This window comes from Armigeres subalbatus, chromosome 2, assembly GCF_024139115.2.
Source record: "Armigeres subalbatus isolate Guangzhou_Male chromosome 2, GZ_Asu_2, whole genome shotgun sequence".
In the NCBI taxonomy this organism is placed as follows: Eukaryota; Metazoa; Arthropoda; class Insecta; order Diptera; family Culicidae; genus Armigeres; species Armigeres subalbatus.
This window is the reverse complement of record NC_085140.1, coordinates 155,874,011-155,898,416: the sequence shown is the minus strand read 5'-3', so window position 1 is coordinate 155,898,416 and position 24,406 is coordinate 155,874,011. Positions and strand designations below refer to the sequence as shown.

Here is a 24,406-nt window from a genome sequence, read left to right as displayed (position 1 = left end):
ATGAATGCTGTTACCGAACAAAACGGTAACATTGTAGCAGATTTATGGTTCGTGAAAAGGATGTTTTTATTCGAATCATGGTAACGGTTAATTTAAATGAACGAACGATAGCATCAACAGCAGGACATGTGTGATGGTAGCTACCAAGCCTAAAGCAAGCCTGAAGTTATCCGCAATGGCTAGGCGGATACCAACAAGCGAGGAAGGCCGAATAAAGAAGAACCTGGCTGCTGATCGGAGAAATATTCGAGAGTGAACGAGTGATACTCTCGTCGAACGGACGTAATGCCGGCAACCGTACCCGCGTGTAGTTTTAGTGTCGAGAATACCTCTCATGGCGAGTGTCGAGTGAATCATTATACCAGTGGGATCGAATACCATCTGGGCCCCCCCCCCCCCCTCCGCGCCTTTGATTTTAATTGAATGTCTCCGAGACTCGCAAAGCCGGACAACAGCGAGCGGAGCTACTGAAGTCGGGGAGTCTGCATAGATCCGGTTCGTCCCACCAGTAGGTTCGTCAGGACAGCGTCAGCCCTAGGATCTACGAAAACTCACACGAACCACGCAACCCCCCCGCCTCGAGGTACACGAGATGAAAATACACGTGAGCGCGTGTTGTCGCCCGAGACCGGTTCAGGATACCCGGATTCCCCACCACAAGATGTTGTCCAAGAAGAGGACGGCGGTTATCACCGTCGACCTTATTTGGGCGATGCAACCACACGTCCCCACCTCTGTTGGTGTTTTTTGATTAGAATATAGCTGTTCAAAAATCGTAAGTAGTTGTTCCATTTCCCTTGCCTTTCGAAAACTTTCCCTCCGTTCAACGCCCTGGGACCCGGGAGCAAAAGAGGCCTTCTGTGCCCACCCCATGAGCTGTCGTTGGCTCTAGACCAACAGCTTGGGGTCTAAGCTAGTCCCCTTCTGAGGCAGCAGTAACTCCCGGGGTCAAAAAGTAGTTTCAACGCCCAAGTGGGAAGGGAGGAAATGTATAGACCGGTCATCGGACCGGATAGTCTGCATACCGTATCTAACGACAACGGCCAAAGATGCATAAACTTTGCAGCCTCCCGCGGAATGATAGTCCGAAGCAATTTCTTCTCCCGCAAGAATATCCACAAGGCCACATGGAAATCACCTAATCAAGAAACGGAAAACCAAATCGACCACGTTCTAATCGACGGTCAATTCTTCTCCGACTCTCTTCTCTACCGCGGTGCGAATATTGAATCCGACCACTACCTCGTTGCAGTATGTCTGCGCTCAAAACTATCGACGGTGTAAAACACGCGTCGGAGTCGTCCGCCGCGGCTAAACATTGGGCGGCTATAAGACAGTAGACTAGCCCAAGACTACGCGCAGCAGCTGGAAGTGGCACTCCCAACGGAAGAGCAGCCAGGCGCAGCGTCTCTTGAAGATGGCTGAGAGATATTATTTCCGCCATTGGAAGCACCGCAGACGCTGCACTAGGCACGGTGCCCCTCGGATCAGAGAAACGACTGATATGACGGCGAATGTAAGCATTTGGTGGAGGAGAAGAATGCAGCAGGGGCGAAATTGCTGCAACACCGCACGAGGGCGAACGAGGCATAATACAAACGGGCGCGGAACAGACAAAACTCGATTTTCCGAGGAAATAGCGCCAGCAGGATGATCGAGAGCGTGATGAGATGGAGCAACTGTACCGCGTTAATAACGCACGAAATTTCTATGAGAAGTTGAACCGTTTACGTAAGGGCCACGTGCCACAGCCCGATATGTGTAAGGACATAAACGGGAACCTTCTTACGAACGAGGGTGAGGTGAACCAAAGGTGGCGGCAGCACTACGAAAAGCACCTGGTGATGTGGCAGACAACGGTGGCGGTATGGTAATGAATCTAGGAGCACGCGTGCAGGACATACGATTTCCGGCTCCGAATCTCCAGGAAATCCAAGAGGAGATCGGCCGGCTGAAAAACAACAAAGCCCCTACCAGGAGAGCTGTTTAAACGCGGTGGTGAGGCACTGACTAGAGCGCTGCACTGGGTAATGAATCGCCTGCTTTGGGCGTGCTTACAGCGGCACACTAGGAGTTAACTATCTGAAATCAGTATGGCGAAAGGCATTTTATTTATCATCAGACTAAGGCCGGAGTGGCCTGTGCTGCACATAAAAGACTTCTCCATTCAGCTCGGTTCATGGCTGCACTTCGCCAACCACGCAGTCTGCGGAGGGTCCGCAAGTCGTCCTCCACCTGATCGATCCACCTTGCCCGCTGTGCACCTCGCCTTCTTGTTCCCGTCGGATCGTTGTCGAGAACCATTTTCACCGGATTACTGTCCGACATTCTGGCTACGTGCCCGGCCCACCGCAGTCTTCCGATTTTCGCGGTGTGAACGATGGATGGTTCTCCCAACAGCTGATGCAACTCGTGGTTCATTCGCCTTCTCCACGTACCGTCCGCCATCTGCAACCCACCATAGATGGTACGCAACACTTTCCTTTCGAAAACTCCCAGTGCGCGTTGGTCCTCCACGAGCATCGTCCAGGTCTCGTGTCCGTAGAGAACTACCGGTCTTATAAGCGTTTTGTAGATAGTCAGTTTGGTACGGCGGCGAACTCTATTTGATCGGAGCGTCTTGCGGAGTCAGAAGTACGTACGATTTCCAGCCACTATGCGTCTCAGAATTTCTCTGCTGGTATCGTTATCGGCGGTCACCAGTGAGCCCAAGTACACGAATTCTTCAACCACCTCGATTTCGTCACCACCGATGGAAACTCGTGGGTGGCTTACATTGACCTCTCTTGAGCCTCTTCCTATCATGTACTTCGTCTTCGACGTGTTGATGACTAGTCCAATCCGTTTAGCTTCGCTTTTCAGTCTGATGTAGGCTTCCTCCATCCTCTCAAAGTTACGTGCCATGATATCAATGTCGTCGGCGAAACCAAATAACTGGACGGACTTCGTGAAAATCGTACCACTCGTGTCAATCCCTGCCCTTCGTATTACTCCCTCCAAAGCGATGTTGAATAGCAGACTCGAAAGACCATCACCTTGCCGTAACCCTCTACGGGTTTCGAAGGGACTCGAGAATGCCCCTGAAACTCGAACTACGCACATCACCCGATCCATCGTCGCCTTGATCAACCGTATCAGTTTATCCGGAAATCCGTTTTCGTGCATTAGCTGCCATAGCTGGTCCCGATCGATTGTATCATATGCGGCTTTGAAGTCGATAAATAGATGATGTGTGGGCACGTTGTATTCGCGGCATTTCTGCAATACCTGACGTATGGCGAACACCTGGTCTGTGGTAGAGCGTTCACCCATAAATCCCGCCTGGTACTGCCCCACGAACTCCCTTGCAATTGGTGTTAGTCGACGGCATAAAAGTTGGGAGAGTACCTTGTAGGCGGCGTTCAGCAATGTGATTGCGCGGTAGTTGCTACAATCCAGCTTATCGCCCTTTTTTGTAGATGGGACACACGACACCTTCCATCCACTCCTGCGGCAGAACCTCATCCTCCCAAACCTTGGTAATCACCCAATGCAGCGCTCTAGCCAGTGCTTCACCACCGTGTTTAAACAGCTCTCCTGGTAGTTGGTCAACTCCAGGGGCTTTGTTGTTTTTCAGCCGGCCGATCTCCTCCTGGATTTCCTGGAGATTCGGAGCCGGAAGTCGCATGTCCTGCGCGCGTGCTCCTAGGTTCATTACCATACCGCCACCGTTGTCTGCCATATCGCCATTCAGGTGCTCTTCGTAGTGCTGCCGCCACCTTTGGATCACCTCACGCTCGTTCGTAAGAAGGTTCCCGTTTATGTCCTTACACATATCGGGCTGTGGCACGTGGCCCTTACGTGAACGGTTCAACTTCTCATAGAACTTTCGTGCGTTATTAGCGCGGTACAGTACAGTCTCGATCTTCCTGCTGGCGCTTTTTCCTCCGGAAAATCGAGTTTTGTCTGTTCCGCGCCCGTTTGTATCGTGCCTCGTTCGCCCTCGTGCGGTGTTGCAGCAATATCGCCCATGCTGCATTCTTCTCCTCAACTAACTGCTCACATTCGCCGTCATACCAGTCGTTTCTCTGATCCGGAGCCACCGTGCCTAGTGCAGCGGTTGCGGTGCTTCCAATGGCGGATCGAATATCTCTCCAGCCATCTTCAAGAGATGCTGCGCCTAGCTGCTCTTCCGTTGGGAGTGCCACTTCCAGCTGCTGCGCGTAGTCTTGGGCTAGTCTACCGTCTTGTAGCCGCCCAATGTTAAGCCGCGGCGGACGACTCTGACGCGTGTTGAACACCGTCGAGAGTTTTGAGCGCAGACATACTGCGACGAGGTAGTGGTCGGATTCAATATTCGCACTGCGGTAAGTGCGTACGTTCGTGATGATGTCCGAGAAGAATTTACCGTCGATTAGAACGTGGTCGATTTGGTTTTCCGTTACTTGATTAGGTGATTTCCATGTGGCCTTGTGGATATTCCTATGGGGGAAGAAAGTGCTTCGGACTACCATTCCGCGGGAGGCTGCAAAGTTTATGCATCGTTGGCCGTTGTCGTTCGATACGGAATGCAGACTATCCGGTCCGATGACCGGTCTATACATTTTCTCCCTTCCTACCTGAGCGTTCATGTCACCGATGACGATTTTGACGTCCCGCAGTGGGCATCCATCGTATGTCTGCTCCAGCTGCGCATAGAACGCTTCTTTCTCGTCGTCGGATCTCCCTTCGTGTGGGCAGTGCACGTTGATGATGCTATAGTTGAAGAAACGGCCTTTTATCCTCAGCTTGCACATCCTTGCGTTGATTGGCTGCCACCCAATCACGCGTTGGCGCATCTTTCCCAGCACTATGAAGCCGGTTCCCAGCTCGTTGGTGGTGCCACAGCTTTGGTAGAAGGTAGCCGCTCGATGCCCGCTTTTCCACACTTTCTGTCCTGTCCAGCAGATTTCCTGCAGCGCTACGACATCAAAGTTGCGGGGATGTAATTCATCGTAGATTATCCTGTCGCAACCTGCGAAGCCTAGCGACTTGCAGTTCCATGTTCCAAGCTTCCAATCGTGATCCTTTATTCGTCGCCTAGATCGTAGCCGATTACATCGAGTCGTATTATTTTCTATGTCGCTCGTAATGTTTGTTTTTAAAAGCGGCTTATTGGGCCTGTGCAAACCTCCTGTCTCGTCGGAGGGCAGTCGTGTCAGGTCTAGTTAGCGTCCCACCTAACACCAGGACTTGGGCTTGTGTGCTTTGAGCGGCACGCGGTCGCTTTGGCTACTTGCGGATACATGCAGCTTTTCATAGAGGTTTAACAGAGCCCACTGTTAAACCCCACCACATCCTAGGCAGGCACCACAATTCGCAGATGGCCTGGGGAGAGATCGTCAAGCCCTTGGACATAGTCCCTGCTGCCCCTAAGGCGAAAGGCATCTAAAGTTCGATATCTCAAAATTAAGCACCATCGAAAAAATATTTGGTAGGCATAGAAGCGGACACAATCCTTCATAACCGGTACCAAATAGTTTTTCATGAAAAGTTCCTAATATTGAGAAAACCCGCGGTAGATGTCTTTCCCCATTCAAATTTCTGGTAATTAACTCATGCTGGCTATTTTGCGCATATACTATAGCGCCTGGATGTGGCAGCGGCGAGTAGAAAATCAGTTACTTCCAATAATTCATTACCAAGGTTTGGGAGAATGATGAGTGCCCCATGTGCCCCATCTACAAAAAGGGCGATAAGCTGGACTGTAGCTACTACTGCGCAATCACATTGCTGAACGTCGCCTACAAGGTACTTTCCCAAACTTTATGCCGCCGACTAATACCAATGAATCGCCTACTTTGAGCGTGCTTACAGCGGCACACACTTGGAGTTAACTTCCTGAAATCAGTATGGCGAAAGGCAGTATGGCGAAAGGCTCGATTTCTCAAAATTAAGCACCTTAATCGAAAAAATATTTGGTAGGCGTAGTAACGGACACTATCCTTCATAACCGGTACCAAATAGTTTTTCATGAAAAGTTCCTAATTTTGAGAAAACCCGCGTTAGATGTCTTTCACCATACAAATTTCTGGTGGTTAACTCATGCTGGCTATTTTGCGCATATACTATAGCGCCTGGATGTGGCAGCGGCGAGTAGAAAATCAGTCACTGCCAATAATTCATTACCAAGGTTTGGGAGAATGATGAGTGCCCCATGTGCCCCATCTACAAAAAGGGCGATAAGCTGGACTGTAGCTACTACTGCGCAATCACATTGCTGAACGTCGCCTACAAGGTACTTTCCCAAATTTTATGCCGCCGACTAATACCAATGAATCGCCTACTTTGAGCGTGCTTACAGCGGCACACTTGGAGTTAACTTCCTGAAATCAGTATGGCGAAAGGCAGTATGGCGAAAGGCTCGATTTCTCAAAATTAAGCACCTTAATCAAAAAAAAATATTAGGTAGGCGTAGTAACGGACACTATCCTTCATAACCGGTACCAAATAGTTTTTCATGAAAAGTTCCTAATTTTGAGAAAACCCGCGTTAGATGTCTTTCGCCATACAAATTTCTGGCGGTTAACTCATGCTGGCTATTTGCGCATATACGATAGCGCCTGGATGTGGTGGCGGCGGGTAGAAAATCAGCCACTGCCAATAATTCATTGCAAGAGAGTTCGTGGGGCAGCACCAGGCGGGATTTATGGGTGAACGCTTTACCACAACGCCAAAGTGAATATTTTTGCTTTGCCAGCGCAATGAAGCTCTTATGCCAAGGATAATCGAAACAAAATTTAAGACTGGACCGTGAATCAAAAACAGTCTGCTTCAACATGATATTGCATCGAAAATTGTTAGGTACTCGTTTCTCGAAAACATCAGACATCAGACGAAAACATCAGAATTTTTTGCCCTTTCTTTGGAAGGGTTCACAACTTCACTATGTATTTGTAACGCATTCCAGTTTAAATCCGAAGATCATTGTACGCATCTCGTCGTCGTTTTATCAAGGCCAATACATGTTCGATTGCTTTTCTTTTTCTTCCTACTCCATTATGGATGATATGTATTATAAATTCAGTAGAAAACCGAATTATAGCCGCTATCGAAATTGGATTTATCTCACAATCCATACGTTAAACCTAATTTCGGAAGTGGTGCGCTGTATAGCACATCACCAAATGAAAACAGCGCACCACTTCCGAAGTTAGGTTTAACGTATGGATTGTGAGTAAAATCCAACTTTGTTAGCGGTTATAACTCAACTTTGCACTGAATTGATAATATCTACCCTAAACAGTCAAATGTTGTATTGTATACATAGCATATTAAGTTTTGAACTTATGAATAATTTATTTCAGGATTGCATCGGATGATACTGACACGTCTGGTGCGGAGGAAAAAACACCAGGGAAAATTGACCAGAAAAAATCCAAAAAGCATAAAAAACATAAAAAGCACAAGAAGTCTAATCGTGATGAAAAAACGATAAACCCAAACCGAAAAACACAAAAGAACAAGCGGAAGCATCGCGAGGAAGAGGGCGAAATTTCAGATTCGGAAGAAGACAACGAAGAGACCATTAAAAGTTCGTCTAAGATTGACATACGGAAGCTGGAACACGCTATCCGTGTTAAACCCAAAGATGACGACAATAAGCCCAAAGACAATGGAAATCTGAAAGCATCTCTTGAAAAGCGTAAATCATCGTTGGTGCCGGAAATATCAACCGATCCGGAGCAATTAGTCGCCATCTTGACTCAATCGTTGGACAAGGGCAAACCAGTTGGTGATAAGCCAGATGTTGTTTCGGTGGAAAGTGATAGCGATGGAACGGCTGTGGAGGATGTGCCCAGTCCGGATGTAGCTGTTATCGAGGATGAACTGAATCTGGAAGATTTGATGCGACAAAAGGCTTTGCTGCAGGCTTGTTTAGGCGAATTCGGCTCCGAAGATGAAGAAGAGGAAACTGAACCTAGCGCAGGAACGACCACTAAACCAGACAAACGAAAGAAGAAAAAGGATGATGATGTTATTATGATTGAGGGCGACTCCAGCGCTGAAGATGTAAACCGTCTGTTGAAGAAGGCTCGCCAACGTAGCCCACGCAGCCATGAAGAGCGCAAAAGAAAGACTTCCGATGCGGACAAGCGAAATAGTCGTGGGGAGGCAGATGCCAAGGCTCGAGCCAAGCAGCAAGAGTTAGAAAAAGAACGTACTCGCGAAGAACATCGGCGACAGCGTGAACAAGAGGAACATCGTAGAATGGCCGAGGAACGATACCAACGAGAGCGGGCAAGGGACAGAGAACGGGAACGGGATCGGGAGCGTGAGAGAGATCGAGAACGTGAAAGAGATCGTGCAAGGGCGAGACAACGCGAAAGGGACCGTTCGATGGAGAGGTATCGTGATCGACGAGGCTTGTCCAGAGATCGACGATCGATGGAACGCGGAGGTGGGAACGGGAGAATGTACAATTCACGTGATCGGTACCGTGGACGTAGCCGCAGCAGAGATAGAGATCGGGATCGCGACGACCGGGGTCGTTATGACCGCGAAAGGAACGATCGCAATGGAAGAGATAGACGTGGCGGACCCGGTAAGCGACGTCCGGAGGACGATAGGTTTAAAGATTCGTTGAGTGAAGGCCTCAAGCAACAGAGGGATTCTAGTAGTGACAGCGATCTGGGCGACATCGATATTGACGATGAAGAAGATGAGGAAAAGATCATCGAAAAGAGGAGAAAGCAACGCGAGGAGCTTTTAAAGGTATGAAAAAAACTCACTTAAAAACTCGATGATATCCAGTTTGCATCAACTTCCCCTCGCCAATGTAATTTTTTTTCATAGTAATTATTATTTTTATATATGTATAAGGAAGATTTCTTTTCCCTAAGGGCTTACGTAATAAGTCCCCCTAGAAGTAATAAAGGTTCCGCAATAATTAATGTTGAAACCAAGTAGATTCATAAGTACCTATGTCTATTTTTCTCACAAACTTGATACAACTTGATTTATTCGAAACCACGTGATTTCTACGGTAAAACATTAAAAAAAAATTCATTGCAGAAACTTGGCGCAGGAAACGAAGACAGCAATCCTCCACCAGAAGCGCCAAAAGTAATTCAAACTAAAACTGAACCAAAAGTGGTCGTCACAAAGCATGAAAGAAGCAGTAATCACATGAGCAAGTCACGAAAAAAATCAGATGAATATATCATTATTGACAAGCCGTCTCCGAAGGATTCCAAACAGGCGGAGAAATCGCCCAATGATTCGTTGACTCCGCCCATGCCTATAACTAGAGTGAGTTCCGAAGACCAAAACGACTCATTGGAGGAGGATAAGTCCAAACAAGACAAAGACAAATCCAACAAACGTGCCGAATGGGACATGTTTGCCGAACAGGATATCGACTCGAACTTTGATTCACCCAGTACGGTGGTTGCTAATAAGCAAGGCAACGAGAATCCCGCTCTTACTGATAACTGGGACGACGCAGAAGGATACTATCGGGTGCGTATTGGTGAAGTGCTGGACAATCGCTATGTGGTCGCAAACTACACAGGCCAAGGCGTTTTCAGTACGGTAGTACGTGCTAGAGATCAAGCTCGAGGAAATGCTTTGGTAGCTGTAAAAATTATAAGGAACAACGAAATTATGTAAGTTTTTTATGTTTTGTTGGAGATTTGTTTTTAATGTTTACTATTTTGTAGGCATAAAACCGGTCTTCGTGAGTTGGAAACTTTGAAGAAACTCAATGATACAGATCCAGAGGATCGATACCACTGTCTCAGACTGTTCCGTCATTTTTTCCACAAACAGGTTCGTGAACATACCATAGCCACATAAAAGGAAAAAATCGTTAATTTTTCTATTTTTTCAACAGCATCTCTGCATGGTCCTAGAACCGCTCTCTATGAATCTACGGGAGGTACTTAAAAAGTATGGTAAAAACGTCGGATTACACATCAAAGCCGTCCGCAGCTACACGCAGCAGTTATTGTTGGCCCTGAAGCTGCTCAAAAAATCCAACATCCTTCACGCCGACATCAAGCCGGACAACATTCTGGTCAACGACAACAATCTGGTGCTCAAGCTGTGCGATTTTGGTTCTGCTTCGTCGGTGGCGGACAACGATATTACGCCGTACTTGGTATCACGGTTCTATCGTGCACCGGAGATCATTCTCGGCCTTCCGTATGACTACGGAATCGACATGTGGTCCGCCGGTTGCACCATCTATGAATTGTATACTGGCAAAATCTTATTTAGTGGTAAATCAAATAATCAAATGCTTAAATTTTTCATGGATTTAAAGGGCAAGATACCGAACAAAATCATACGGAAAGGACAGTTCAAAGACCAGCACTTCGATGCGAACTGCAACTTCCTATCGCACGAGATCGACAAAATCACGGAACGGGTAAGTTGGTTATTTTTCTTTGATTTTCGTTAGCTTGAAATTCTCATGATTGTGGGTAACGCCCCACCAGATGCCTAAAACATCGAATCTCGACGCTTTGTTTTTTTTAGTAAGGGTAAAACGAAAATCTGTAATCATGGTGGCTCAAATTAGTTTTGAAAAACTTTTTTCAATTTTTTTGATGGCCCGCCCTCTTATTCGGTTCTATTTGATGCCCTGATGCTCTGGACAAAATTTCAGCCAAATCGGTCAACGTTTGGGCGGTGCTAAACTTGTTAGAAGTTTATATGAAAAAATGTATCCAGAAACATCCAAAAACAGTGATTTGCAGTTAGACGGCACAATTTAGGATGAAGAATTATGATACTTAGATTGTAAAGAATTTAATACAGAATCTTATGCTGAAAACCGCGAGAAGATTAGTGTTTTTTTCCGGTGAAGTTATTAGCATTTCTCTGAAGTGGTGTTTGAGCAAATTTCGTTTCTTTTACCTTTGAAAAGAAATATGTAAATTCACCCCTACAACACTCCAGTAAAATGCTAATATCTTTGCCTAAGAAACTCTAATCTTCTCGCGGTTTCCAGCATGACAATCTGTGTATAATTCTACAAAAACTGAAAGAGTATCATAGTTCTTGCCGTCGAACTGCAAATAACGGTTTTTCGATGTTTCTGCATACATTTTACCATATAAACTTTCAACGAGTTTAGCACCGCCCAAACGTTGACCGATTTGGCTGAAATTTTGTCCAGAGCATCAGGGCATCAAATAGAACCGAATAAGAGGGCCCATCAAAAAATTTGAAAAAGTGTTTTTTGAGTCACTGTAACTCACAGTCATTGTAACTTTCCATCTCACATACAACAAAAGTTATCTCTAAATTATACATATTTTTAGAGGTATTTCCACTTATAATTACTCCCTTAATTGCAAAAAGTCGCAAATTTCTTAATGATATGCTGAAAGTCGCCCATTTCATCTTCCTACTGATATTGAAAACTTTTGTCGACAAGAGTCTTCTTGATTGATATGTTAAAAACTTGTAAACCCATGAAAACTCATAATATTTGAATAACTTTGGTTTTATAAGAGATAGGAAGTTACAATGTTCAGCAAAAACATGTATTTTTGCTGATGTGACAACTTTGTAGAAGAGACGGAAAATGTGAAAAATCATTGGAATTAGTTCCAGCTAAAAGAATGTTTTTAAGGCGTTTCGTAACACACATAACATGTTTGTTTGACATATAAATTTTATAAAAGTTTCATGAAAATCATACAAACTTATATGAAGCTATATAATAATTTGTTCTACGAATTCAATAAAAAATCACAAAAAATACAATTCATAAAAAATATATTTCAAAGAATTCAAATTTCTGTAAGTATTCGTGTGATGTATAAAATACAATAAACGTACACAGCACACATGTCGAAGCGTTTCAATTTGATTAAAACAGCTGAAACATCTGCTACAGGTAAATTTTAGGACAAGCGAGGAACTGACGCATTGATCACTGAGTTCGTTGGATGCCGTTGTATCAAAAGCCCGAGGTTGGCCGAGAAGTTGAAGGAAGTTGCATACAGAAGATACTAAAACTATTTTAGTGAAAGTGTGAAAGCGATGACAAAGAGAACAATGAATACAAATCCAGTTAAATTTGGAAAAAAATTGAAAAATAAATGTTATAACAAATGCTATTAAAACAAATGCGGCGATGGAGCCGAGTTTATATATTTTTGGTATAACGAATTTAACATGTTTTATGTGGAAATCCTCTTAAAATAATTTTCTTAACTTTAACTAGTTCTAATGATTTTTCACATTTTCCGTCTCTTCTACAAAGTTGTCAAATCAGCAAAAATACATGTTTTTGCTGAACATTGTAACTTTCTATCTCTTATAAAACCAAAGTTATTCAAATATTATGAGTTTTCATGGGTTTACAAGTTTTTAACATATCAATCAAAAAGACTCTTGTAGACAAAAGTTTTCAATATCAGTAGGAAGATGAAAAGGGCGACTTTCAGCATATCATTGAGAAATTTGCGACTTTTTGCAATTAAGGGAGTAATTATAAGTTGAATACCTCCAAAAATATGTATAATTTAAAGATAACTTTTGTTGTATGTGAGATGGAATGTTACAATGTTCAGCAAAAACATGTTATTTTTCTTGATTAACAACTTTGTAGAAGAGACGGAAAATGGGAAAAATCATTGGAAAGACTTAGGATGAAAAATAAGATTTTAAAGGGGTTTTTACATAAAACGTTTTAAGTTTGTTATATATAAGAGATAGAGACTCGGCATGTTCAGCAAAGTTGCTCGTAATAACATTTGCAACAACTTTGTGGAAGACACCACCTGTCTATCTCATTCTGGTGGAAAAATAATTTTCTCAACTCACTTTTAGGGGGATTAATCATCAAACTGTTTTTATCGAAAGATGCGCTCCAAAATATCTTGAAACTTCTGTGAACAAACCCTATATCAAAAATCAACACTTTTCGAGTTTTTGTATTTCGATCGTGAAAATGACGAAATAAAACACTGTGCAGTGCCTTCTCTCATGCTGGTATACCATACCTTATAATCTACTGAGTCACGCACGCAATCAACCTACGCATCTGACTCTTTACCGCGGTACTGTTGGTAATCATTCACGACAAGGATCTTATCGCTATCGATGCCTTTTTGCATACATACATAGGGTGTCTACTACCTAGAAAAACCTGAAAAACCTGGAATTATCAGAGTTTTTCCCGTCCTGGTAATATCAGGGAATCGCTGACACGGAAATTTCAATACCCGGTAATAAATACATCATGACCATGAGTGAAATTTTTTCAAAAATTTGAAAATGATCCACAACTTTGATTTAATTTAGTATTTGCCATCATCAAAGGAATGTCTCCAATCTAGGAGTTTATTCGGGGAATTTTTTTGAGAATTCATTTTTTCTGGAATTCATTGAAAAACTCTATGGATTTTCCTGGAGGAACTTCCAAAAAAATTTCTGGATCAATTTTCAAAGGAACTTTGGAGGATATTCGAAAGGAATTAGTTTACATAGGTATTATTGGCGTAATTTTCTAAATTATTCCCCGAGAGTCCTCGTCCTGAAAGAATTTCTGAAGGAATTTCAAAGAAATTTCAGTAGGAGGAATTTCCAAATAGATTTTCAAAGGAATTCCCGTAAGAGAATCAGAAGACATTTTCCAAAGAAAAATCTAAAGGATTTTGTGAAGGATTTTGCTAAAGAGAGTTTCGAAAGAATTCCCGAAGGAAATCAAAATGGATTTTCCTAAAGAATTCCTAAAAGAAATTTCAAAGGAATTTTCAAACGTAATCTTCGAAAAACAATCCTAATAGAATTTCCAAAGAATTCTGAGAGGATTCCAATATAAATTTCCCATTAAATTTCTGATAGATTTCTATGGAAATTCTAAAAAAACTTCCCAAGGTTCAAAGAAATTTCTAGAAGGCGGCGGCGTGGATCGGCGTGTAGATTTTTTACAATCATGTCTTAAAGATTTTTTCTGCATTTTGTCAGGATGTTTTCAAGACTTCAACGGGAGATTATTTTGAATTTCAACGGAAAAATCTGATAAACTTCTCCCGAAAATTCTCTGAGCTTCTCCAAAATATTCATTTGAAAATTATTTTCAGATTTTCCATGGCAACTACTTTGATGTTTTGAGAATTCTTTGGAATTTGCAAGGAAGCACTTTGGAATTTCCAAGGAAAATTATTTCAAGTTTCTACAGGAAAATGTTAGGAAAATCCACGAAGAGTTTATGCTGAATATTCTTTGAAATTTACACCGAAAATTCTTCAGATTCTCCGCAGGACTCCGCTCAAAATAAGGACATCAACATGATAATTGAATTTCAACGGCAAATTGTTTGAAATTTTCATAGGAAATTCATTGAATTTGCATGGACTTTTTTAAATTTTCCACGGTGATTTTTGCGAAATTTTAACCAAAATTATTCAGAACCTAAGAGATTTAAAAAAATACGGGAAACCGTTCGGTAATTCAATGAAAAAATCAGTTTTTGAAGGATATTTCAAAAAATTTTCTTAACAAAAAAGTCGTGTGATCGAATAGAACATTTGGCCGAAAACGCCGTTTGGTAGAAATTGTCGTTTGGCAGAAAGAGCGATTTGTTCCGAAAATATCTCTTCTGCAAAACAATCATTTTGGCTGAACGGCATTTTCTGAAAAAAATATCTATTGGGCTAAACGATTTTTTGGCAAAATGATCAATTCAGCCGAACGACACTTGTCAAATGAACAAATTGCCAAAAGGCAATGTGGAGCTTAGCCCTTCCTAGAGAAAAAATAGTTTCCTAGGATTTGAAAAGTTAGTTATCAGTGATATAAATTTTCAACATATAGCATAATGAATTACTACTGAAAAAGTTTGAAGACAAAAGGGTTATCTCCCATGTTCAGCCCATCATGTAATGAAATAAGTGGAAGGCAAATGAGCTTTTCTTTCTTTTTTGAGAAAGACTCCTGTGTGGCACCTGTTGTTCATTATGAAAAGGTAATATCTAATGAGGGCCACCAAAATATCAATCAAAGCAAACGTGATACTTTGCCAGCAGTCAAAGACATGTGCTCAACCATCACGGAGGGGAGTGACAGTTTTCCATCAGACTTCCGCTTGCCTCGCAGCATGATAATCCCCACAGATCCCATCAGCATCTAAGAAGAGTTCTCATTGGAATCTCTAAAGAATTCCTTTCAGAATAATCGAAATATTCCAACCGGAATCCAGAAGAATTCACACTGGATCTTTTCGGTATCGTTAAGGAATACCCTTGGGAATCTGTGGGAGATACCCTTCATAATCTATGGAGCATTTGCTTTGGAATTCCTCTGGAGTCGTTCGAAGTTTTGTTTCGAAATCGTTCGGAGATTCGCTTCGGGATTCCTTGACGAATTGTTTCAGAATACTTCGCCGATTTTCTTCAGAATGCCTTGAATATTTATTTCGAAGTCTCTCGACGTTTTGCCTCGGAGTCCCTGAATGATTTGCTTCGAAATCCTTCTAGGATCGGAATCTCTCTGACGATTTGCTTCGGAATCTCTCGATGAATTGCTTCGGAATTATTCGACAATTAGCTTCGGAATACATTGACAGTTGGCTTCGAAATTCCTAGAAGATTAATTTCAGGCTCCCTCGACGATTTACTTAGGAATCCCTCCATGAATTGCTCTGAAATCATTCGACGATTTGCTTATCCAGCGATTGGCCTAAACATACCTGAATGATTCCCTTTGGAATCGCTGGAGAATTCTTTACGGAATCTCTGGAGGATTGGTAGGGAGTCCCTCGACGATTTGCTACGGTATCCTTTGACGATTTGCTTTTACATCCCTGGAAAATTGCCTACGAAATCCCTGAACATTGACGTTGAAATTCCTGGAAGATTTCTGACGGAATCTCTGGAACATTCCCGTTGGAACTCCAGGAACATTCTCGTCGGAATTCCTGGAGGATTCTCATTGGAATCCCTGAAACATTTCCGTCAGATTCCCTGGAACTTTCCCGTTCAAATTCCTGGAATATTACAGGAAGTCTAAATTCCTAAATGATGGAAGATATTCATAAGATTCTCATAGGAATCCCTGGAACATTCCTGTCGGAATCCTTGGTGGATTACCTTCGGAATCTCTGGGGGTTCCCTTCGATATGCTTGGAACATTCCCGTCGGAATCCCTGGAGGAATGTTGCATTTTTTTTTCATTTGAGATAGATAGAATACTGGGAACCTGACGGCGACCCGTCACATATTATCTTTTCAGTGTGCGAGACAAAGCCGAGCACTACCACACTTAGACGCATAGCCATACGCCATAAATCTGAGTCGTTGTAGCAATCATTCATCGGCTAGTAAACAAACATACTTCGATACTATGGACTACAGCAAAAAGCACGTGCTTGAGAAAAAATAATATGGATGAGTGTGATTGACCCGCAATTGCCTTAGGTGATTGGATCGTCTTTATCACATTACCACTAAGGTAGCTTAATAAGGTGGTAAAATGTTCGAGAATTTTTGAAAAGAAGCTTAAACTAGAGAAATAGATAAAGGGGCTATAGCCCCCCTAGGCATCGGGGCTAGTTACGCCAATGCGGAAAAATCTTCGGAAATTCCAATAAATTATCGAAATTTCCACGGAACATCCTGCAGACTTCTTTAATTTTGAATCGGCGTGGAAAAATATTGACCACCGGCGTAACAAATTTGAAACAGCGGCGCGCCGATGCAAAAATGCCGGCGGCGGCGGCGGCGTGCCTAAAACTATCGGCGGCGGCGGCGTGGCGTGGCGGCGCACACCTCTAGCTAGTGGCACTGTAACTTATTTCGCCATATTATGCTTCTGAAAGCCTTGCATATTTAGAAAACTGTATTTAAAAAAGAATTTCCAAATTTTCAAAGGAACTTCTGAATTTCCAAAGCAATCCTCAAAAACCAATAACATTTATTGTATTTTTTAATAATTTTTTGTAAACCTATTGTATTTTTATCCAGGGAAACTATCAATTCTAGCTTAATTTTTCAAAAGGACCTAAGTAACTTTTTTTTCATGAATTATTTTGAATATTGCACACTACAACAGACCAATATGAAAGCTTCAATAGTCTAGCCTGTTTTGGAGTACCTTTGCTAACAACTCAGCTCCAAACCTCCGGCATAATTTACTTTGGTCAGGTCCATTACAGTCATAACGTTTAGTCAACTGAAACAGACTTGAGGTAGCTTGGCCTCTTCCAACACCTCCTTGGCTTCTGTCAGGGTACTTAGAATGAAACAACCTGCATTCCAATTCGACCTACATTCCAATTTGGCTAATCTCTCAGTGTGTCTACTAATTATCGGGCTTTGGTGATCTCGTCAGTGCTTTGAATCCTTGGGATTCAAAAATACCGCCCAAGGCAAGTCTTCTTCCCGGCGAACTTCAGCTACGCCCCTTTTCGGAGGTGCCTTAGTATAGCTTTCCACCAGCTTTCTTTAAGGAGACGCATCTTACGTTCCGCCTCCTTAGCAACTTTCTCAGCCTGTCTTACCGCCAACTCGGTAGGAAGACGGATTTTCCACTCCGTCACCTTACTGGACTTCAGTAGGAACTTAAGCTCCTGCTTTAGCACGGCCTGTTTAAAGTTCCTACTGTAATGGCCGCGGTTGTTCAAAATATACAAGATCACATCCGTGGCATCGGTGATCACATCTATTTTTGGACCGCCGCCCTCCCCATGGTTGGTCGTCAATACTTTGATCTTCGTTAGAGTGGCACCGTCTATCTCAATGTGGACGGTTACTTTCTCAGACCTACCATGGTCCTCTTTATCGCCTACCCCCGGCGATCGCTGAAGTTACCTGTTAAGGCCACTTCTCCTAGCGAAAGGATCCATCTTACCGCTAGTTTTACCTTCTTCACTTTGCGTTTTATTATATACTAGCAGACACGACAAACTTTGTTTCGCCTAAAATTGTTTTATTCTTTGATTAGTTCTCGAGTTATGCAGATATTTCTGCCCCCTTTCCAAAGGAGGGAGGGGTCTTGAGTCCCGGCCCAAAAACCTCGGCAAACAAATTTTCACGCCGATCGGTTCAGTAGATTCGGAGTCTATAAGGTTCAGACAGACAGAAATTCATTTTTATGTATACAGATTTTGTGCATTATTTTCATTCCCATGAATGAGAAAGGAGGTCTACCACCAAAGTTTCCGTTAGCGTTCCGGCCTTTAATTTGTTTCACCCCTTAGACCACCTTACGATTGGGGTTTTGGGACATCATATTACCAGCTTCACTGCCACTAAGCCTAATTATATGAACAGATTGACTCCTACGTTTAGGTATCTATATTCTCTCGTAACGGGATTCATCTGAGTTATCTATTCTGATCAAAAAAGGTATCATGGCAAAAAAAGCTTTCATGAAGAATACATAATACAAAATAATCGAGCGAAATGTTACTTACTACACTTATGTTTTAGCTTATTTATGTGATAAACATTTTCCATGCTTTCAGGAAAAAGTCGTCGTCGTGTCGGTAATCAAGCCGAACCGAGATAAACTTATCAGAATTTCTAAAAGAAGAATTTATGGGAAAGAAAATTTGACTAAAGTTGTTTTCGGAACGATTCGGTTAGGTTATTACCACGATTTGCTCTTAGCTGCTCCAAAGCTGGAATGACTGCATTGTTAGAATGGGACGCTGTTAACGCTTCAGACCACATGGCTTGCGCCTCCAGAAGTACTCGAGTAGCATTATATATGTTGGACACCAATTCTAACCTCAAAATTGATTTAGCGTTGCAAAATTACTCTTTGGTGATAAATTTGAGCACATATTAGGTTTTGTCGCATTTGTAGGGCCCGCCACTGTCGACTGTCATTTTACCAGTGATTAACTGTGAAACGTTCAATGATATTTTTAGATCTAGAAATTAAAACGTATTGATAGTATTAGATCTTTTAGTCATCCATATGGTATTCTTACAATAATCATGGGTAGGACAATGCTTCGACTGTCCTAGTCAGGAATTCATGCGTAGGACATGTCCTACTTGTTCCACCTACTCCCGGCACTGATTTCGATATACTATTGAAAAGGAGTGCGGTGCGAGTTGAAACATCGAAATTGAAACATCGACAAATTTGGCCACATGGAAACAGTTAACACTACACTGCGTCATTCGCATTTGTCCCATGTTTGCTGTGTTTCCTATATCAGAGGACAATTATGCGTATAACAGCATACAGGCCTGGTAGAGGTCACTTTTATTGACTTGGTCACTATTTAGTCTGTCACTAAAACTTACTGTTTGCATCCAAAAGTCACTATTTTCGGAAAATGGTCACAGTCACTATTGTAAAAAGTTCAAAATAAAATCATTTCTTCTTATGATCAACCAAATCAAATGTGAAACGGCGCTAACATTCCTGCTTCTTACGCAGAGGCCCGTCCGATTTCTTCTTTTGTATCTTTCCATATCAATCAATTGCTATCAATTGCTAGAATAAAATGGGTTTTCATTCCGTTTCCATATTCTATCCTCTACCTACATCTAGTTCTGGCGGTTCAATATGAGCAAAAAGCTCGTTTCTGGCGTCCTATTCCGTACCAACCCGTTAACCAAGATGGAACCTTGCCGAAAACCCAAGATTCGAATTTAATTCCGCATGAACTCGTGGCGAGTGCAGCGGCGTTATCGGCTTACAATGGGCAGTGCTGCATCATAAATTCCTTCTCATTCCCGATGGACCGTGAGGACGTGGCCAGTGCCGTTATCGACCATTAAAAATACAAGAGTTCTCGGACTGCACATTGAGTTTGGAAGCAAATCCATGCTTCCATCTATTGGTTCCCTGTGCAATGGATCGAAAGATGCGAAGGCACGTGCACTCATTCGGCTCTCAGTTGAAGATGGGCAACTTTCATGTTATTCGAACATCGTCGAGTAAGGAGATATGGAAGAGTTATTACGAACTGGTGGAGATAGATCAAACAAACTATCCATGAAACAGAAGGTAACCTGTCATTACTGTGGAGTAGTGTGCTTGGACTCTGGAGCACATGGGGTTCAACCATCTGTGGCACGTGCTGTGAGGAAAACAATTGTATTTCATTCCGAAAGAATCGAAAAGCAGCAGTGGCCGTGGGTGACTTGATTCATATGGACTTGTGTGGACCATTCGAAGAGTACACTGAGCGGAATCCGATTTTGTCTAGTGATAATTGATGATTTCTTCCGTTATACTGAAGTATACTTGATGAGATGCAAATCTGAAACTTTACCAAGATCCAATCAGAACCAATTTGAAGTAAACCAAAAATCATGCGAGCAGACGTGGAGAGAATTCAACACGGTAAAAAAAAGGATTTGTGCAAATTATGGAATCCGGATGCAACAAACCGTTCCCTACAGCCCTCATCAAAATGGTGTAGCAGAAAGAAAGAATCGATACCTGGTTGAAATAATAAAATGTATGTTAGCAGAATCGAAGCTGGAGAAAGCTGGAAAAGGTTTTGGGGAGAAGCCATAGCAATAACAAAACATTCAAAACCGTTTCCAATATCGTCCAAACAAAACGCCCTATAGGTCTATTATGGGAAAGCCTCATATACACATATGCGAATATTGGATCAGCGTTTGTGCATATTCCAAAACAACGTAGGAGCTTGATAAGAAAGCAGAAAAGTTAATTTTGTTGGACACGTAGATATATCAAGGCATATCGTTCTGAACCTATCTATCTGTTACTACAGTAATATCCAGTTTTATCACTCCCTGGTGAATTTTGGGGTGATAAAACAGGGTATGTGACAAAATTGGGAAAAAAAATTTCTTATTTTAAATTAATTTCTCAAATATTAATCATTTTATGTCTTGGAAAGGCCAAATCGTGAACGTACCCTATTTCTTTCGAAATTGCTTACAGAATATTCCCAGGTACTCAGAAGTCGTTTGTAAAACTACATGCGGTGAAAGTTATTTCATGAAAATCAATTTGTTTATGGATATTTACGAAAATAAAAAATGATAAAATTTTTGGGTGACAAAATCGGGTCGAAAACGTGATAAAATCGGACGTGATAAAATCGGATCAAAATGATAAAATCGGGTAACAAAATCGGGAGACAAAATCGGGGAGTGACAAAATCGGTCAACACTGTATCACTATCAGCACACTCTAAAAAATCATCACGTCATATTCACGTGAAAAATCGACAACTGATCTGTCTTGAACAAACGACGATTGTTACGTGACGTTAGTAATGCTCACCTGAAATTCACGTAACTTTTACTGAAAATCTCGGTGAATATGACTGTATATCCAGTAAACGATTTAAGTGAGATTGTGTTAGTGTGATTGCACTTCATAAACTTATTTTTCCTTTATTTTTCCTCCTTGGAAAAAAATCAACGGAGGTTGGATAAAATTTATTAGATTCGTTGAATAATAGTGTGAAAAAAAGAGAAGCTGCATGGATGTCTAAGGCTACAGTTTTCTGGTCGCATTAATATAAAATTTATAGTCTGTTCCACTACTTTTAGTTAATTAACTGCGCAATATATAGCTATTTTCGAGCAATTGCAATTTTCGAGCAATTAAATTCTCAGCGATTCTCATTGACATAATTTCTTAACAAATCTGATAAAGTTCAATCAACATCCGCCGATAACTTGTTTTTTCTTCAACAATGTTTCTGCGATAACTCCAAGCGCAATGACCAAATGACGGCATTTCCTGTATCAATGCATCAACAACGAAAAAGATTCCCTTTATGGGCTTTCCTGTTCATTTTGCATTCATCCCAAAATCACTATATTAATACATTTCAAACATATAGTGGTTACCTGCTGTCTTATAGCTTCACTAAAATTTCACTAACCAGTACGTACTAATCACGTCTGGTTCACCTGATCAAACACGTAACTGCTTTCAAGTTTCACGTCATTAGTACTGGAAGATCCAGTTAGAGTCACCGGATAAATCCACAACTCAAGGAAACTAAATTTTGTTCAGGTTACTTGTCATTCAGGTCACTCTTACGTGAAAAGTATGGTGGATGAGAACCACATTTGTTTTCAGGTAAATATGACGTGAAGATTTTTCAGAGTGCAGGATGCAAAATTTTATGAAAATTTATCAAGAATTTGAAATGGTGACAGAATAACGATGGACATGATAATAAGCCTGGATTTCGATTCTATGCCTCAAGTGACTTCTATACCTCAAGCTGCAGCTTGATACTTCCCAGGCCATCTGCGAGTTGTGGTGCCTGCCTAGTATGTGGTGTTTGACAGTGGGCTCTTTAACCTCTATAAAAGCTGCATGTATCCGCAAGTAGGCTCCGCTAAAGCGACCGTGTGTCTGCTCAAAGCGCACAGAATACTGGTGTTAGGTGGCAGCCAATCAACGCAAGGATGTGCAAGCTGAAGATAAAAGGCCGTTTCTTCAACTATAGCGTCATCAACGTGCACTGCCCACACGAAGGGAGACCTGACGACGAGAAAACGAAAGCAGCGATGGTTGCCACTGCAGAACATCAAAATCGTCATCGGCGATATGAATGCTGTTACCGAACAAAACGGTAACATTGTAGCAAATTATGTAGTTCGGGAAAAGGATATTTTATTCGATCGAATATTATAAAGCCGGACGACGGCGAGCGTAGCTACTGGAAGTGTGAACAGAGAGTCTGCGTAGATCCGGTTTGATCCCACCAGTTGGTTCGTCAGCACAACGTCAGCCCTAGTATCTACGAAACCCACAAGAACCACGCAACACCGGGGTACAGAGATGAAAATACACGTGAGCGCGTGTGGTCTAGGTCCAGGCTACCCGGATTCCCCACCACAAGATGTTGTCCAAGAAGAGGACGGCGTTATCACCGTCGACCGTATCGAGCGATGAGCCACACGTCCCCACCTATGTTGGTGTTTTTAATTGGAATATAGCCGTTTAAAATCGTAATCGTAATTGTTCCATTTCCTTGCCTTTCGAAAACTTTCCCTCGTTCAACGCCCTGGGACCGAGACAAAGAGGCCTTCTTGCACTCCATGAGCTGTCGTTGGCTTTAGACCAACAGCTTGGGGTCTTAGCTAGTCCCTTCTGAGGCAGCAGTAACTCCGGGTCAAAAGTAGTTTCAACACTGGGAAGGAGGAAATGTATAGACCGGTCATCGACGGAAGTCTGCATACCGTATCTAACGACAACGGCCAAAGATGCATAAACTTTGCAGCCTCCGCGGAATGGTAGTCCGAGCACTTTCTTCTCCGCAAGAATATCCACAAGGCCACATGGAAATCACCTAATCAAGAAACGGAAAACCAAATCGACCACGTTCTAATCGACGTCTTCTTCTCCGACTCTCTTCTCACCGCGGTGCGAATATTGAATCCGACCACTACCTCGTTGCAGTATGTCTGCGCTCAAAACTATCGACGGTGTATAATACGCGTTAGTCGTCCGCCGCGGCTAAACATTGGGCGGCTATAAGACAGTAGATTAGCCCAAGACTACGCGCAGCAGCTGGAAGTGGTACTCCCAACGGAAGAGCAGCCAGGCGCAGCGTCCTGAAGATGGCTGGAGAGATATTCGATCCGCCATTGAAGCACCAGACGCTGCACTAGGCACGGTGCCCTCGGATCAGAAAGAGCTGATATGACGGCGAATGTAAGCGAGTTGAGGAGAAGAATGCAGCATGGGCGAAATTCTGCAACACCGCACGAGGCGCGAGGCACAATACAAACGGGCGCGGAACGAACAAAACTCGATTTTCCGGAGGAAATAGCGCCACAGGATGATCGAGAGCGTGATAGGGAGCACCTGTACCGCGTAATAACGCACGGAATTTCTGAGAAGTTGAACCGTTCACGTAAGACGTGCCACACCCGATATGTAGGACATAAACGGAACCTTCTTACGAACGAGGGTGAGGTGAACCAAAGGTGGCGGCAGCACTACGAAAAGCACCTGGTGATGTGGCGACAACGGTGGCGGTATGGTAATGAATCTAGAGCACGCGTGCAGGACATACGACTTCCGGCTCCGAATCTCCAGGAAATCAAGAGGAGATCGGCCGGCTGAAACAACAAAGCCCCTACCAGGAGAGCTGTTTAAACGCGGTGGTGAGGCACTGACTAGAGCGCTGCACTGGGTAATGAATCGCCTGCTTTGGGCGTACACAGCACACTAGGATTTAACTATCTGAAATCAGTATGGCGAAAGGCATCTAATGTTCGATTTCTCGAAATTAAGCACCTTTATCGAAACAATATTTGGTAGGCGTAGTAGCGACAATCCTTCATAACCGGTACCAAATAGTTTTTCATGAAAAGTTCCTAATATTGAGTAGAAATCAGTAGAAAATCAGTCACTCCAATAATTCATTACCAAGGTTTGGGAGAATGATGTTCTGCGCAGGAGTGGATGGAAGTGTGCTCCATCTACAAAAGGGCGATAAGCTGGACTATAGCTA

The 24,406-nt window shown here is 42.8% G+C and overlaps 1 protein-coding gene and 1 pseudogene across 1 annotated transcript; both read left to right on the top strand.

The window, feature by feature from the left end:
• On the top strand, positions 1–18,610 carry LOC134209320 (serine/threonine-protein kinase PRP4 homolog). Its single transcript, XM_062685309.1, has 6 exons — positions 1–47; positions 7,326–8,733; positions 9,034–9,626; positions 9,681–9,789; positions 9,854–10,390; positions 18,446–18,610. Exons 1-6 carry the CDS (start codon positions 1–3, stop codon positions 18,608–18,610), a joined length of 2,859 nt encoding a protein of 952 aa, XP_062541293.1.
• LOC134209319 (serine/threonine-protein kinase PRP4 homolog) overlaps positions 18,607–24,406 on the top strand; it is a 22,314-nt pseudogene continuing 16,514 nt past the window's right edge.